General features: G+C 31.8%; 1 protein-coding gene across 1 annotated transcript; it reads right to left on the reverse strand.

Annotated features, from left to right (window-relative positions):
• Positions 1 to 10868: 10868 nt before the first annotated feature.
• Positions 10869 to 13726, reverse strand: LOC123922604 (heavy metal-associated isoprenylated plant protein 34). Its single transcript, XM_045975303.1, has 3 exons — positions 13334 to 13726; positions 13150 to 13225; positions 10869 to 12703 (listed from the first exon to the last, which is right to left on the reverse strand). The coding sequence occupies exons 1-3, from the start codon at positions 13361 to 13363 to the stop codon at positions 11031 to 11033; spliced, it is 1779 nt and encodes a 592-aa protein (XP_045831259.1). The 5' UTR covers positions 13364 to 13726; the 3' UTR covers positions 10869 to 11030.
• Between the last annotated feature and the right edge of the window lie 3603 nt (positions 13727 to 17329).

A 17329-nucleotide genomic window follows, 5' to 3' on the forward strand; every position in this document is an offset into this window, starting at 1 on the left:
TTAATATAAGCAAAATAAATCTGTCTATTTTATTTTTATATGCAAAATAAACGTGTTTATTATTCACATAGAAAAAACTTGATAAAAAAGAACATCGAAACATGGCACGCTATGAGTCATCTATGGTTCTGAATTATTATTTATTTTGACTTTATGGTTCTGAAATTTTAAATTCAAAGTTAATGGAAAGAATGTTTTTTTGTTACAAGAATGAAAATTTTCAATTAAATAGAAAACATATTAATACCAATTTTGAAACACATACACTTAAATGAATTCAAATTAAATACCATAATGATTAAATATATTAATTATAAAACGTATCAATCTAATATTAACAGTGTCCATGATTTATTTCCTATTAGGTTTTTTCTTGGGTACAATGGCTATAAAAAAATAAAATGCGTTGAAGACATAACCAAAATGAATCATGATTATATGTGATGTGATAATAATAATATTCTATGATTTTGAAATTTAATTTTAAATTCAAAATAAATTGAGAGAATATTTTATTTTAATAAAAAATATATTAGAGAATATTTTATTTTAATATAAAATATATTAATGGCAATTTTGAAATATTTCTACTTAAATGAATTCAATTCTTTAGAAAATATAACATGCACAAAAAATATGAAAATAAATGAGTAGTCAATTTATATTCTATATTTGGAAACAATTCAAAACTTTATTTATTTTGGTAAAATTCAATACATTATTATTAGGTGAATAGGAGGCAATCAAACAACTTATAGTACTAATATTCTGAAATGGTAAGACCCCAATTTTTTTTTAAACAAGACCCCAATTTTTTTAACATACGAAAAAAAATTCTTATTATGTGATAAAAAGAATTATGCTAAAAAACTAATATATTTTTATTAAAATATAAGCATTAGTTTGATAAAAAAAATTATTCACATTCAATTTATTAATAAAAATTAAAATTCGAAATTTATTTTAAAATATAATTCTTCATATTTTTTAACAAGTCAATTCTTCATATTTTATTATCTTAAAAAAAATGGAATATTTGAGTTATATTCATGTGCATCAATTTATAATATAATGGAATGGAATATGCCTTATTTACAAATATATTTACTAATACGTTTTTTAAATTGAAAATGGAATCAATATATTTGACTTTAATGAATTTAATTTCACATTAAAGAAAAAATTACTCATATGTTCATTTTTTTCACCATATATATATATATATATATATATATGGGGGCTGCTAACTTAGACCCAGTTGGGTCTAAGTTAGCAAGGTGCACCTTTTCAGTTGGACAAAAATACTCATTTTTTTAATTTTTGAAAGAATAGAGCAACAGGAGCATTTCTGTAATTTACCCAACAATACACGCGCCCCCAACTTCTTTTCCCACCCCCCAGGACACGTGGCAGCTTCTCATTGCACAAAAATCAAGCGCGTGCATCACACGCGCCGACAGGCGCGCGTGGGTGAAGGCCACACGCGGAGAGAGAAACCTTTTAAAAAAGAAAGGCCACGTGTCAGCATATGATTGGCTGCGTTAATTTTTTTTTCATTTAATACTTTAAACTCAATTATTTCATTGTAAATTAATTTTTTATTTTTTTATTTTTATACCAAAATTCATAATTTTTTTTCTCTACAAATAGAGACTTGGTTCGTTTGATTTTGACACAGAAAAAAAAACCCAATTTTTCACTACCTTAATCTCATTTTTCACTACCTTACATCAACTCACTGAAACCATTCTACCAGGAAAATGGTTTCAGAGTACAAATCTCTGAAACCATTCTACAAGCTAAATGGTTTCAGAAGCAAATAACTAATAATCAACTTACTGAAACCATTCTACCAGCAAAATGGTTTCAGATTACAACTCTCTGAAACCATTGTACCAGATATATGGTTTCAGAAGCAAACACAATTAATAAATTACTCACTGAAACCATTCTACCAGTAAAATGGTTTCAGAATACAGCTATGTGCAACCATTCTACAAGCTAAATGGTTTCAGAAGCAAATAACTAATAATCAACTTACTGAAACCATTCTACCAGCAAAATGGTTTCAGATTACAACTCTCTGAAACCATTGTACCAGATAAATGGTTTCAGAAGCAAACACAATTAATAAATTACTCATTGAAACCATTCTACTAGTAAAATGGTTTCAGAATACAACTATGTGCAACCATTCTACCAGTAAAATGGTTTCAGAAGCAAACATTAGTTTTTAATTAGCGTTTTATCTCATTTAATTAACTAAAAATAGTTTCAGATCTCCAAAAATTTCATAAAATATACCAAAAGTTCAAGAATATTATCTACTATTTTCCTGGTATAATGGTTTCAGTGAGTTGGTTGAGTGGTGCGTGTTAAATTACAACACACAAGTAACGTATTTAGTAGACAAAAAATGAGATTAAGGTAGTGAAAAATTGCGTTTTTTTTTCGGTGTCAAAATCAAACGAACCAAGTCTCTATTTGTAGACAAAAAAAAATTATGAATTTTGGTATAAAAATAAAAAAATAAAAAATTAATTTACAACGAAATAATTGAGTTCAAAGTATTAAATGAACAAAAATCACGCCCAGCCAACCATTGGGTGACACGTGTCCTACTTTAAAAAAGCAAATTTTTCTCTCTCCAGGTTGTAATCCAGTGTGGCGCAGGCGCTGGAATCTGATGCATCAGGATGATCTGGGCTGTCTGATTGATCAGACAGTCTTGATGAGATCAGATCTTGGCTGTCTAATGGAAATCAACGGTCTGTAACCATGGTCCTTCGGTACGCGCGCGACACTGGATCCGCGTCTATTAATGGTTTCAGAAGGTGGGGCGCGTGTACTGTTGGTGTAAAATTACAGAAATGCCCCTGTTGCTCTATTCTTTCAAAAATTAAAAGAATGGGTATTTTGGTCCAATTGAAAAGGTGCACCTTGCTAACTTAGACCTAACTAGGGTCTAAGTTAGAAAACCCATATATATATATATATATATATATATATATATATATATATATATATATATATATATGACATTTGTATGAAGAATAAAATGTCTTATGTTATTGTGAGTTTGTTAATCAAATTTTTTTGTTGCTACTAAAAAAATCAAGGGTGTTATATGTGTTATTTCAAATGATAGTGAAGGGCAAAATAGACCAAAGAAAAATTCAACCCAAACTCCCCTATCCCCTTTATATATTGTTATAGATTTCATCTCTCGATACTCACAATTTTTTTTGTCTATTGTCACTTTTTAAAAATTTCTTTATTATTTTTTCTTTGTTCGATATTTCTTATATTGTTTTTTTTTTACTATTTAGATTATTTTCTTTTGGTCTTTATATTTTTTTTTATTTATTAATCCAATTTATTTTTTGTGACACAGAAATCATTGGAAGACAATAAGAAATACATCACATTCTGACAAAATGGATTGAATTGAGATCAAACTTGGAGTCTCTTTTTTTCTTATCTTGCTTTATCAATAATTATGAGTTGGATACAACTTGAAATATCAATGATGTATTCTCTTAATGAATGAATCAACAGAGTGATCAAATGATGTATTTTTTCAATAGTGTTATGTTCATCATTATTTATATATGAAATTTTATATGTAACTCACTATGTAGTTTTCTTACGTATTATTTTAGTTTTTGAATTCATATTAGTTATTTGTATAGTTTTTTTTTTTTTTTACAATCAGTGGACTTTGAATTAGTTATTTGTATAGTTAAAAATATTAAAATAAAATACAAATAATTATGTTTAATGATGCATAGTTTTAGGTATTAAAATTAGGTTAATTAAAAAAAATTCATTGGACTTTGAATTAGTTTACCTTTTTTTTTACAATTTGGTACTAAACAAAAATGAAACTTTCTCTTCATCAATTTGTTTATTTTTATTTAAATACATTAATTTATTTTTGGTCTTGCAATACTATCATTAATTTATTGAAATTTTCATATTTTATGAGATTTGACTTTCTCAAGAAGTTTGTATATTAATTTCTAGCTTTCTATAGAAGTCTTTATATTAATCGTGTGTTAATTACGAATTAATTATTGCACCAAAAATATTATGTCAAACTTTGGTATATAAGATAGCTACACTCAAGGAATATGATTTGATGATAAAACAAAATTTTAGAAACATTGCCAAAATTGACTAAAAATATTTTTGCTCTCAGCTTTCTTTCATCTCTTTTTTACATATTCTTTTTACATATTCTTTTCTCTTATTTAGTTTTTTATCATTTCTCATCTCTATGGCTTATATGTTTTTTCTATTGGATCTAAAGAGCATATTTAAAGACGAATAATAAATTTATGGCTTAACTACACATTTGGTCCCTTACGTTTATTTTAGGTTTCAATTTGGTCCCTTACGTTTAAAAAGTATCAATTTGGTCCCTTACGTTTATTTTAGGTTTCAATTTGTTCCTTTCCGTCAATTTTGTCACTAACACCGTTTGAACAGTACACGTGTCAGTGTGTCCAAGTGCCACGTGTCAGTCCACATGTGTAAATTGACTGCCACATGTGACAAAATTGACGGAAAGGACTAACTTGAAACCTAAAATAAACGTAAGGGACCAAATTGATACTTTTTAAACGTAAGGGACCAAATTGAAACCTAAAATAAGCGTAAGGGACCAAATGTGTAGTTAAGCCTAAATTTATTTATTCAATTTTTTTAATATGTTGATGAGATCCTTACAGAAACTGATGCAGATGTCGTCTATGAGAGAAAAAATAACATGTGAGTTGGGAACGGGGAGTGGGAGATTAATATACACCCTCCCCTTTAAAATATGTAAAATTTGTATTTTTTTTCATATCTAAATAAATTACATTAAATAAAAAAAATTATAGATAATTAAAAAATCACAAAATATTAAAATTTTAATAATTTATATTTTTCATTGAACATTAACCCGTGCAATTGCACGGGTAAGTTATACTAGTACTCTTTATTACAAGCCAACTCAACTCCCTATCTCACTCACTAATTACTCATAAAACCTCATTATACTCTTTATTACAAACCAGCTCAGCTCCTTATCTCACTCACTAATTACTCATACTTGTTCTCTATCAGAAGTGAGTTAAGTCGTTCATCACAAAACCTTAAGAAATTTGTGTTAAATGGGCACTTAAAGAAATAAAAAGATTTAAGAAAATCCAGAGGTGTTTCAGTCTCCTTATTTTTAGTTCCTATCTTGCTTTCAAGGTACCAAACGAGCAAGTCCAAATGGAAGAGGAAGTGTTCAGGGCGACGGATATGGCCGGGCATAGACTCCACTGTTATGTCATCTGGCAAAGCTGGATTAGCTAGCCAGAGATCAGTAGAAGGGAGATCAGATCATATATCAAACCATTCTTAAGCCTTTCGTATTCCGTGCGGAGTCGGTCTTCATCATTAGCCCCAGCCCTTCCAAATTCAACAAGTTCAAAACATACAGTAAGAGGAGGAAATAAGAACCTTGAGCTAAATTGAACAAATGACAAAAGAAAAGGAAATATGAATATGAAGGAAATAACTAGTTGCATACCTCTCGATCTCTTGATATAGTCTTTCTATATTTCTCTTGGCACCTTGAAACAGTAGTAACTACTAATGTACAGTATGGTATCACGAGAATTCTCCAATTCAAGTTATAAGAATAAAAATATTTGTAGCACTGAACCTTCTTATGAAAATGCATGTCTGATGTCTAACATGTGCCGGTATCACGAGACAAACAAATATGATTACGTTGAATTAATTCATTATTTCAAAGTTCAATATAAAAATGCAGTTTGATCTTATTACACCTTACTCTAACATAATCAAACATACACTAAAATCGATATGAAATTCTGGCATCACAAGAATGATGTTACCACAGATGTCCCAACAACTGCTTTATGAATAATGTTGTATTGATTGTTGGCACATCTGACGTAACATGTAAAACTGACAGAAAATAAATAAATTGCACAAGTAATTGTTAACCCAGTTCAGCCAACTGCCTACTCTGGGGGATACCAATCCAGGAAGGAAATCCACTAATAGCTCTAGTCACTAAGACCTCCAGCAAACCCTCGGATTTACGTCTTACACTAAGACCTCCAGCAAACCCTTGGTTTACGTCTTATAACCTCGACACTACTCATGCAACTTCTGCCTAGGAACTCCTAGACATGAGATCTCATCTCACTTCCACTCAACCAACACAATTTGTGTTGTTCATACAATGTTTGGAAATAATGTGGTGACAATCATCGAGACAACATTTTACTCTTGCTTAAAAGCTTCGAGTAAATCACACACAGTTAACTCCGTACTTCAAAGCTTAGGAGTAACCTTAAAACATACACAACAAATTCAGTTCTTAACTCATGTTATAGAATCCACAAGTAAAAATCACAAATAACAAATACAGACACTTTTACTTAACAAAGACTCAAATGTATATTTCTATGTTTTCAATGAGATACTTAGTCTTGGTCTTGGTCTTCATATAAATAGTGAGCTAGCACGCTCCACTTGTTTCAGGATAGATAGGACGCTCCTTCAGAGTCATAAAGGTGATCTGATCCAATTTCAATCATCATCAAAGGTAGATCAAAACTTTCCAAAAGTGTTTGAATGGCTTGGAAGATAAGATAAGTCATACAGCTGTTCCATTAAGTCTGACTTATCTCAAAAACATCTGATCAGATCAAATCTTCAATAAACGCGCTCTTAAGTGGATTTCCATATATAGCAGATGCTCATATTAAATGCGCGATATTTCCTTAGCACATAACATGTCGTAAAGGATGTTGTAACATGTTTTCCAACATCTTGTTAGAATATTTGTTTTAGCAAAATTAGGCCAATTCAAATATCCAACACAATATTTTCGAAGTGAGAATTGATCATAATAATAATTTGTGTTAAGCAACAATTGGTTAAAAAAAAAGGGTAAAAAAGAAACCTTGGTATCAATAGTTTTGAAAACGACACTATAGGTACCTTCTCCGAGAAATTCGCACTTCAGACATCTGCCTGCTAATTTTTTACACGGACTCAAGATGTGTTCTTGATCGTGCCTGATCAGAATATGCGACCGCGCCGGCGTTGAGCTCTTGATGACCCCTGTTGAAGCGGCGGAGGTTGTGTACCTGCAGGCACTCCGACGCTCAAGTCAGTTTAAATGTGGAGTGTGGTTTTCTGTGCTAAAATGATACGTACCTCTTGAATGGTCTTGGACGTATTTCTGAGCGTATCCTTTTTGAATTAAAATCTCGATTGCATCCTTGAGATGGACGCAATCTTCGGTCACGTGCCCGTGACTTCTGTGGTATCGGCAGAATTTTGTGTCCGTGTGTGCCTTGTTAGGCAACTGTTTTGGGAAGTGGATCCCAGCCTTTTTAAAGTCTGCAACGGCGACTTCAGTGAGGATCCGCTCTCTAGGAGCGTTCAATGGGGTATACCCCGTGAATTTTCCTCGTGGAGGTTTGGATTTCTTGATCCTTTCCTCCTTTCTTTTCTCATTTCCTCGTCGAGAGGTTCCGACCTCATCCTTTTCATAGCTTTTCGATTTGTTTTGGGCTTTGGGCCTTCTGAGATCGATAGCCTTTTGTTTCTCTTCGTAGGCGATATATTTCTGAGCCTTTTCGAAGAACTCGTCGAGGGTGCGCGGTTCCTCGAAGCCTACAGCCTTTTCGAAGAACTCGTTGTGTATTGAGCTATTTTGTTTTAGTGGTAAAAGATTTCATTCAACAAACAGAAGGAAAACAAACATATTCTAGTGGACTCATTAGCATCTTACAATCCAAGATAATAGGTTTAATGACAGTAATACAACATTTAATATTACGACAACCAACACCAAATGTTAGTTGGTTCAATAGTGATTGACGCTGAACTTGGTAGGGAGGACTACGGTTCGATTCCCCGCAACTGCATTTGGGAGGGGACCGGAACTACTTGATGCTAGAACTCGCCCCAAACTCTGGACTACTAGGGTCCCCTTCCCCTAGGAACTAGAGGATGAGACAAAAAAAAAAAAAAATATTACGACAACCGACTACTACAGCCGCATCAGTTGATATCGATGCCCTGTGCATATTGTGATTCATAGGTAGTTGCAGGCTCCATCTAACCCCATTGCTTCAGCCACCTAAGGTTCTACTAACTGTTGCGACACTGTCATAGAAAATCAGTCCCCAACCTGCTGCACCACCTGCAAAACATCCAGTATCAACAAAAATGTTGTTTTCTATAGAATTTGTATTCAAGCCATTATCAAGGGGATTATGGGGGGTTTTAGATTTTAGGGCTTTGGTACAGATACCTAGCTCTTGGACAACGGACATTGCTTCCTGCGTTGTTAATTTCAATGGAGTTGACAGCTTTGTTCATAAAGACATATTGGCCTCTATGTCCCAAAATTTTCCATGGAAGCATACAAAGCAGTTTTGAATTCCTTTCTTTGACAAGTTTCCTCTAATTGGAAGAATATTCTTTGTAAGCCTCCACCAGAAGTTTCTTACTCTATTTAGGGGCATCCCTTTATTTGTTTCTTATTTTTATCGGAAGTATACCTGTATTTATAGGACACCTCCACCAGTATACATTAGTGTTGCGTGGATAATGTTTTGCAATCCGTGTTCTTTCCTTTTCATATAACTAACTCATTTGTTCATCTTTTCTTTTCCTTTCTATATTTTCTTTCATGTTTATTCTTTATCTTTTGTTTCTTTTTATTACTTTGTTTTCATAGTTAAACGAGAAAGCCTACACTTTATATATGATTGATAGTGCGAACAATACACTTTCTAACACATTTTTTTTAACATATGTTTTTATTGGTTAAATTTAATTATGATAAAACTAAGCATTGTTATTCTCAAATTTTGAAACATTGCTTTACATAAAATTAAACATCAATAAATGAAGCTGATTTTAATAAAGAAAAGTGATGATTACTTAATACTCCCTCCGGCCTCTTTTGGAAGCCAAAGTTCCATTTTGCACACTTATTAAGGAGTAGTTTTTTTGTCTTAATTTCATGTAATATTTCTATTGAAATTTATAAAATGACCTTATAATTTGCATTGGAACTTTAATTAATGAAGGTATTTTAGGAAGAATAACATTAAATAAAGTTGATTTTGGCAACTTTTGCTTATAAATAAGGCTGAAGGGAGTATTCTTAATCAAGTAATAAGGAGGTAAAATGTTTTTCTTGTTTTTTGTCTTGATGTAAAATATTATTTCAAAGAATGGTATTTTGTTTTTCAAATCTTAGGGCTGTGGTCCCTCCACCATTCCATTGGCTCTGTCCATAAATGAAGAATATAAATTCTTAAGAAATAAGAATTTAATTCATTCACACTTATGTCAAAAGTAATCATGTCAGAGAAGTGTAAACAAAAAAAAAAAAAAAAAAAAGAGAGAGAGAAGTTCACACTCTTTAGTTCATTCACACTTATTGTTAAAAATTTCTCATCCCACCCACCCTCTTTCTTGCCTACCCCCAAACTTTCAAATTTGCCTCTACCTATATTAACTTTGGAAACTACGAACCAAATTTTTTCTCGTTCGAAAAACGTTTTCCGCTCGCTCTTAATTCGAGTGGGTGGGATGAAAATTTTTCCTTATTGTTAGTTTCTTAGAGGAGGAATTTTTTGTAACATAGCAACCCATAAGTCATAACTTATAAAGGTTATTTCGGTGGAGATTTACTTTTGTCATCCTACTGATTTTGGAGCGCGTCCTATTTTTATAGCACCCGTTACTTAAGTAGCGAATGTTATAAAAATGAGAAATATTGAGGAAAAAAACTACCAAAAATTTTATAACGTCCGCTACTTAAGTAGCTGAAGTATAAAATGGAAACGTACAAGACGCGAGCAAACAGTAAGATGATAAAAGTAAATCTCATTTTAGTGTTCCCATTCATATCACTACAGCGGACTCAAATATACAGATCCGAATTCAGCTAGTCAAGATGTGTATCCAGTATTGCTGTCGAGTGTTAAAGACTGTCTGATTAAGATCAGACAATCCTGATTTAAAAACTGTGTTTTTTAGATTATTAGATAAAAATTATATATATATTTTATAAAGCGTTTGATTTTAATCGGACCACTAAAAACTTGGTGACTGCACCACTGAATGCATGTAATCTATTTCCAAATACAAACCTTCTAGGACGTGACACATAAGAAGGTAAGTAAATGGGACTCGGATACAGTGCAGTCACTGTGATGCAGTCGGTGCATCACAATCGTCTGATTGAAATCAAACGGTTCACATTGAAATACAGTTTAAATATAACAATTCTGATCATTAAATATAAACCGTCCGATCTGGATCCAACGATTTTAAATTCACTGACTGCACATGCAGTCAAGGGTGCTGACTGCACCCAATGTACAACTGAATTTTAAGGAAGGATTATTGAAGAGATTATCTACAAGTGGAGTAGATATCCATCAATTTTTCTCACTTTCAAATGATATGACACTATCTCATAATTTTTTTAGTGCATTGAATTTCAGTGCACAAAAACAGTTGACTATGGTTTGATTGGATTCCATTAGAAAATGAGCTATTGCCTCCCCTAGTAAGTAATACCAATATTTTCCTTAAGTAAAAGATTGATTAGTTCTAATTGAAAGTTAATTGGACTATTCTATCAAAACTATACTGAATATTTAATAGTTAGAAGAACTCCTAAAATTTACTGTTTATGATAAGTTTTGAGTAGTGATTTTGTAGTCACCAAATTAAAGCCATGTGATACTGTCATTGCTTAGCAGTGACACCATGTCCTGCACTGCACATAAGGTTGTTTTGTAACACAGGACAAAGCAAAATAAAACAAACATCATATGATAGATCACATAAATCCCTTAAACCTTGCACATTTTCCTAACACAGCAACAAAATTTAATGGACCCCCAAAAAAAAAAAAGACAAACTAATAAAACCTGAAAACAAACTAGTCACTACTAGTAATAATAATTTAATTAATTACTTTACATGATGCTGCAGCTCTCAGTGTTCTCATCACTGAAAACATGAGTGATAGGATCTGCCATAGGGTGTGATGGCATTGGTGGTGGTGGCATATACCTTCCTCCATACATCATTTGTGGTGGATACATATTTGCTTGCTGTTGTTGTTGCTGCATTTGCTGCTGTTGATGTTGTTGCTGCATCATCATAGCCATGTATTGCTGCTGTTGTTGTTGCTGCTGCTGTTGCTGTTGTTGCTGCTGATGATAAGGATTTGGTTGCATCTGCTGCTGCATTCCTGGATAATAACCGCCATTCATAGCTGCGGCAGCTGCCCCGGCTGGTAACCCTTGCACTGCCGGCATGCTCCTCATTTGGTCCATTGGACCCATTTGGCCCATTGGACCCATCCTATTCATTGCAGCCATCTGGCCCATTGAGCCCATTTGATTCATTGCACCCATCTGGCCCATTGGACCCATATGGCCCACATTTCCATTATTGTTACCACCATGACCATTATTGTTGTTAGCCTTGGCAGGATTACCTTTACCTTTACCATTTCCATTTCCATTTCCACCCTTGCCACTTTTACCATGAGGAGTACTGATATCAAAATCTTGGAAATCAAAATCAATTTTATCCAATTTTGATCCACCTTTCTTACCTTCTTTTCCTTTGGGGGTGTTGTTGCTATTTCCACCTCCTCCATTGTTTTTGTTTGTTTTGTCAGTTGCACCTCCCTTCTTGCTCTTTTTTCCAAACCCTAGCATCTTAACTAGAAATCCACCGCCCCCACCACCACCATTTTTGTCTTTTCCATTCTTCTTCTTGCTACTACTATTATTCTCACCCTCCCAATCACTACCACCACCACCCTTTTGCTTTCCATCACCCCCTTTGTTCTTTTTACCACCTCCATCTTCACCGCCACCGCCGCCTTTCTTCCCCCCTCCTCCATTACCATTTTTTACCTCACTGTAATTTCCTCCACTTTTACCCTTCATTTGCATTTGCATAGGTAGATCTAAAACATCACCTTTTTTAGCATTTACAAAATTACCAACCCCACCCCCACCACCAAAACCATTCCCTTTAGGGTTGTTCATCATATGCATAGCAGCAGGCCCATTCATCATACCACCAGGCCCCATCTGTGGCCCACGACCATTACCCATCATAGCCATCATCTTGTTATTATTATGCATAGGATGCCCAAATCCTACATTTCCATGACCATGTCCATGACCAAAATCATCATCCTCATCATCATCAAAATCATCTTCATCATCATAGTCATCAAAATCACCATCACTATCTTCAAATTCATCCTCAGATACATCAAAGTTAACATGTTTCTGAGATTTATTTGGCACTTTCAGATCTTTTCCCCCTTTGGGGTTTTGAAACTGTGCTACTTGAACACCTTTCTGACCCTTTTGATTCTGAGGCTTGTTGTTCTTACCACCTTTGTTGTTGTCCATTTGCATGTTTTTAAACTGAGGTTGCTGTTGTTGTTGCTGTTGTTGAAAGTTTTGATTTTGATTGAACATCATGGGTGGTTTCTGTCCACCACCCCATAGTTCAGCATGTTTCCCTGAACTTTTCAGCTTTTTGATGAGTTTTGCTGGATCTATATGACCAGACACCAACACTTTCCCTTGTTCTGCATCTATATTCACAGAATACACCCCTGCATCACAACAAAAAAACAACTCAAAAAGTGTATAAAAAAAAACAATATTTGTACTAAATTTCAAATCTAATCTAGCCCACAACAAAATCTGAGAAACATAAACAGTTAAAAATAACAAAGTTTGAAACTTTAGATGTATGAGATAAATTAAACAAGTAAACATCTAATTTATGAGAATTTTGAAACATGGGAAAAATTTAAACCGACATAGTAAAGTTTTTGTTTTTATGACAGAAACCGACATAGTAAAGTTGAGATGTGAAGAACCAAGTGATTGGGCTCAAGTGGTTAATGAGCTTCACCAAAAACCCGGATTTCGGAGAACCCGGGTTCGATTCCTGGTGGAACAATTTCTTGGCCAGTTACCTCGCGGCCAAACTCTGGACTGCTAGGAACCAGAGGGTTATAACAAAAAAAAAAGTTGAGATGTGAAGCAAATGTACCTTCAATTTTCTGAAGCAGTTTCTTTACTTTCTGTTCACAACCTTCACAGTGGATATTAACCTTGAGAAGGCAATTCTACACAAAGAAACAAACAAAGCAAAAAATCAGTTAATCATAAGTACATAAATCTACTCTAGATTTAACTTTAACTAGCAACTAGCAAGAAGAAGAAGAAGGGTATACCTGAATTTTCATCACGTCTTGTTTACTCATGTTTGCAGGTAGTTGAGTTGACAGAAGTACAGAAGAAAGAAATTGCGAGTGTGAAGAAGTAGAGAAGAAGAAGAAGAAGAAGAAGAAGAAAGAGTTGTTGGAGAAAGTAGAAGAGAGATATTTTATTTTCTAGAGGACTAAAAGGGTATAGTTGGAATGCATTGGAGAGTACTATATTTGATATTTAGCTCAACAAAAAAAATCCGTACTAATTAAGCACATTCACAGTACTGAGAAAAACAAGAGAAAGAGAGAAAAGTTGATTGCCGGTGCTGCAAGATAATAAACAGCTACAAACTAGGTTTGCTCCTCTTTTATGAGTTGGCTTTATCACTAGTGCTTCTATTTAATATATTAAAATCTAGTATAAAGTACTACTTGTGAATTTTTTTTATATAAATAATTTTTTTTTATACAAATTATCAGTACTTAAAAGATTTAGTCTATTATTGAAAAGATATGTCTTATATTTAGAAATTATGATTTTAAGCAACTAGATTTGATGTAATGATAAGGAGGAGTTTGAGTAGTATGTGTGAAATCTTATGTTCGGGATTTTATTGTAAACAAAATAAACAAAAAATATGATTTCGAAATATTGTGGGTGTTTTTGAAAAGATTTAAATATAATTTGTTTTGGTAAAACTCTCTGACCACAAGAAATTTAGGCAGTATGCATGAGGTTCTAGGTTCGATACTTATTACAAACATCGTAAAAAAAAAAAAAAAAAACTCTTTGACCACTAAGATTTTCTCTATTTTATTTCCATAAACATACTTCGATTGATAAAAATATAACATTTTATATGTAAATGCTTATTCATGTGAAAAAGTGAATTTTTAAATATGTTATTTAAAAAAAAAAAAAAAACTTCTCTATTTTATATTTTCTTGGTACAAATCTTCTCTATTTTTTATATGGAGACAATTCTCTGGCTTTAAACTTTTTATATAAGAAAAGTAAAAATTAGTACTTGAAAACTTGAATTGAAGCATTTGAAAGTAGTCTCACTGACAGCTTAATACTGCCATTGTTGCTCCTCAATAATTAAAAGCAAGTATCTTATTTTATGAGTAGTATGTAGTATTTTCTACTCTCTTTTTATAGAAAAAGACAGTACTGTTTGACTAACTTTTTTATATTTTATCCTATTCAGTCCAGTATTTGGGCTACCCATCTCCAATTGGGCTTAAAACAAAACCATACATATTTTACTTAAAAAAAACTACCTAAATAAACATTTTCCCTCAAAATACTATTTAATTTTTCTAGAGAAAAGAAACATAAATATTTTTTCCAAAGTAATTTAATGGTTAGAATTTTACCTTTAAATTATATAAATAGAGTGCTTAGAATTTAAACTCATCTTATTTTGATAACGAAGGAAATCAAGGAATGATAAAAAAAATTGGTAAAAAAAAAAGAAAAAAAAGAAGAAAGGATGATTTATTTGCTCACATAAAACTATTTTTTTTTTTCAGTTAGCAATATCAAGCTCATTTTAGTTAGCACATGAAACTATTTTATTCATACATCTAATTAATTTTTTTTTTTAACAAACCAACTGAATTCTTTCTTTTTTTTTAGACTTTTTTTGTAAGTGAATTCTACAAATATCTATTTAGCATATTTTTATTGGATGGTCTGTAAAAATATTTTACACTAGGGTGCATATAAACTTAAGTACTTTACATAATTTGTTTTATAGATCATATATTTAATTTTATAAAAGTTTAAAAATTATTTTTCATATTAATGGTACTTAAGTAATAACACTCTTCCATTTATTGGACTAGTATTTTGGATTGAATTATTCTCACGTGTTTAAGTCATGACAATTGATGCTTTCACTTAGAGATGTGTGACAAAAAAGCAACCTATTAGCTAAATTAAGGTGTTCCTCCAACTATTGGTACATGAGTGAAGTCATCGAAAAGGAAATGACTATCATCATGTCACTTCCGCAGCTCTTAAAGGCTGTGTCAATATTAAGAGTTTCACATCGAGTATATCGAAGTACTATTGAGTTACTATTATGGGTTAAACACTTTTCATTTAACTACTTAAGTCCTAAGATAGCATGATCATTAAATTGACTAATGACTAGTGACATAAAAGTTTCAAAATTAAGAAAAAATTGGATGAACAATTCAAAGTTTAATTAAATACTTGTATCCTATATATATATATATATATATATATATATATATATATATATATATATATATATATATATATATATATATATATGAAATATTTTTATGAATTTATATTACAACAAATTTACTCAAATATTACACCGGTGTAATTTGATCCCTTCATATATATATATATATATATATGAAATATTTTTATTAATTTATATTACAACAAATTTAAATTTTTAATACATTTTATCTACAAATTTCAATATCTAACAAAATATCATAGCTATCTAAGAATTTACCAAAAAGTTATGTTACTTGTGGTGTGGTGTGGCCTTGCGTGGAAGCAGAGCACAAGCCTATTTCGTCATGAATGGGTTTTTGTGGGCACAGTTGGAACGTGAGTCAAGTTACTACTTGATAACTTCAATTCTTGTCTTGTAAGAGATAACATAACCTGATCTAAGCTGTTTTATGTTTAATATTCCTTTCAATTAATATCTCACGTTAACAATCCAATTCTTTAAGGAGGTTTGTTTTGTTTTGTTTTGTTTTGTCATTCAATTTTCACGTGAAAACTGAGACTTGGAGCCTGTGACTTTCTGGCATGCTTCACAAATCACAACCGCTTTCTTTTATTTCTCTTTAAAAATATTTGTAGTTTTCTTAACCCTGTTGTTCTCCAGCCAACAATCAAAGATTAATTTCTTATAGTCATTGACTTGAGATGGAAATAAATCACAACGCTTATACCGACGGTTACAAGTGCTACGCGAGTTGATCTGGACATGAGTTTATATTTTATAAGTAAGATGTAATTCTCACATAATAAGCTAATTTTGTAGGATCGAGTTAGAGTCAATTCTCGATAGATAGAAATTTAATTACAACCTACCAAAACTAAACATAGCCTATACGAGACCTCAATCAGATTATATGAGATGCTACAAAAGTTAGGGCAAGATTGTGTTTGGTAAAAAATAGCGGATAGTTGATACGTTAGCTTATAGCAAATAAATTAGTTAGTTGAATTTGTAGTGTTTAGTAAAATTAGAGATTGAACTAACTTATGATTATGATGTGACAAAAAAAATGTTTAGTTAATAATCAATTTTTTTTTCCAAATAAGATGACGGGGTAAAATTGAAGAAAAAAAACATGATAGGCTATAAGCTACTCGAAATAGCGTTTAAAAAATAAGTTATAAGTTGGTAAAATAAGCTACAAGCTCGTTTTAGAAAACATATACCAAACATAACTTTTTGGTCATATAAACTTATAAGCTATAAACTCAACATTTAGTCTTACCAAACAGAACCTAAATATTATTTTATCTATTTTATATATATTAGATATATTAATTACTAAATTAATTAAAAAATAAAAAATATATTAAAGACGAGACAATAATAGAGTCTTTTAAATCTCCGGGTCAAGTGTCAACCTATTTAAATAAGTAATAATTTTTTAATATTGTTATTATTAGATTAAATTTTTAACTTGATTTCGGGAGAACCCGGGTTTGATTTCTGGGTAGAACAATTTCTTGGCCAGACTTTACTTACCTCACGGCCGAATTCTGAACTACTAGGGTCCATTTCCTCTAGGAATCAGAGGGTTATAAACCAATTTTTTTTAACTTGGATTAAATTATAAAATTTATTAACTTTTTAAATAATTTAAAAAGAATTTAATTTATATGCACCGTCAGTGTAAAATTATTTTACACATGCATCCAATAATATACTGACACATCATGTATGATATTTAAAAATACATGATGTGTCATATTTATTAAATAATGTGGCAACGTATCATTGG

The sequence above is a fragment of the Trifolium pratense genome, linkage group LG1 (genome assembly GCF_020283565.1).
Source record: "Trifolium pratense cultivar HEN17-A07 linkage group LG1, ARS_RC_1.1, whole genome shotgun sequence".
Taxonomy (NCBI): domain Eukaryota; kingdom Viridiplantae; phylum Streptophyta; class Magnoliopsida; order Fabales; family Fabaceae; genus Trifolium; species Trifolium pratense.

What these genes read in the sequence shown, in the direction of transcription:
- LOC123922604 (XM_045975303.1), bottom strand. Translation starts at nt 13,363, where the DNA reads ATGAGTAAACAAGACGTGATGAAAATTCAG. An exon ending in AAGACGTGATGAAAATTCAG is followed by an intron (nt 13,226 to 13,333) that starts GTATACCCTTCT and finishes TTCTTTGTGTAG; the next exon opens with AATTGCCTTCTCAAGGTTAA. An exon ending in ACTGCTTCAGAAAATTGAAG is followed by an intron (nt 12,704 to 13,149) that starts GTACATTTGCTT and finishes GTTGTGATGCAG; the next exon opens with GGGTGTATTCTGTGAATATA.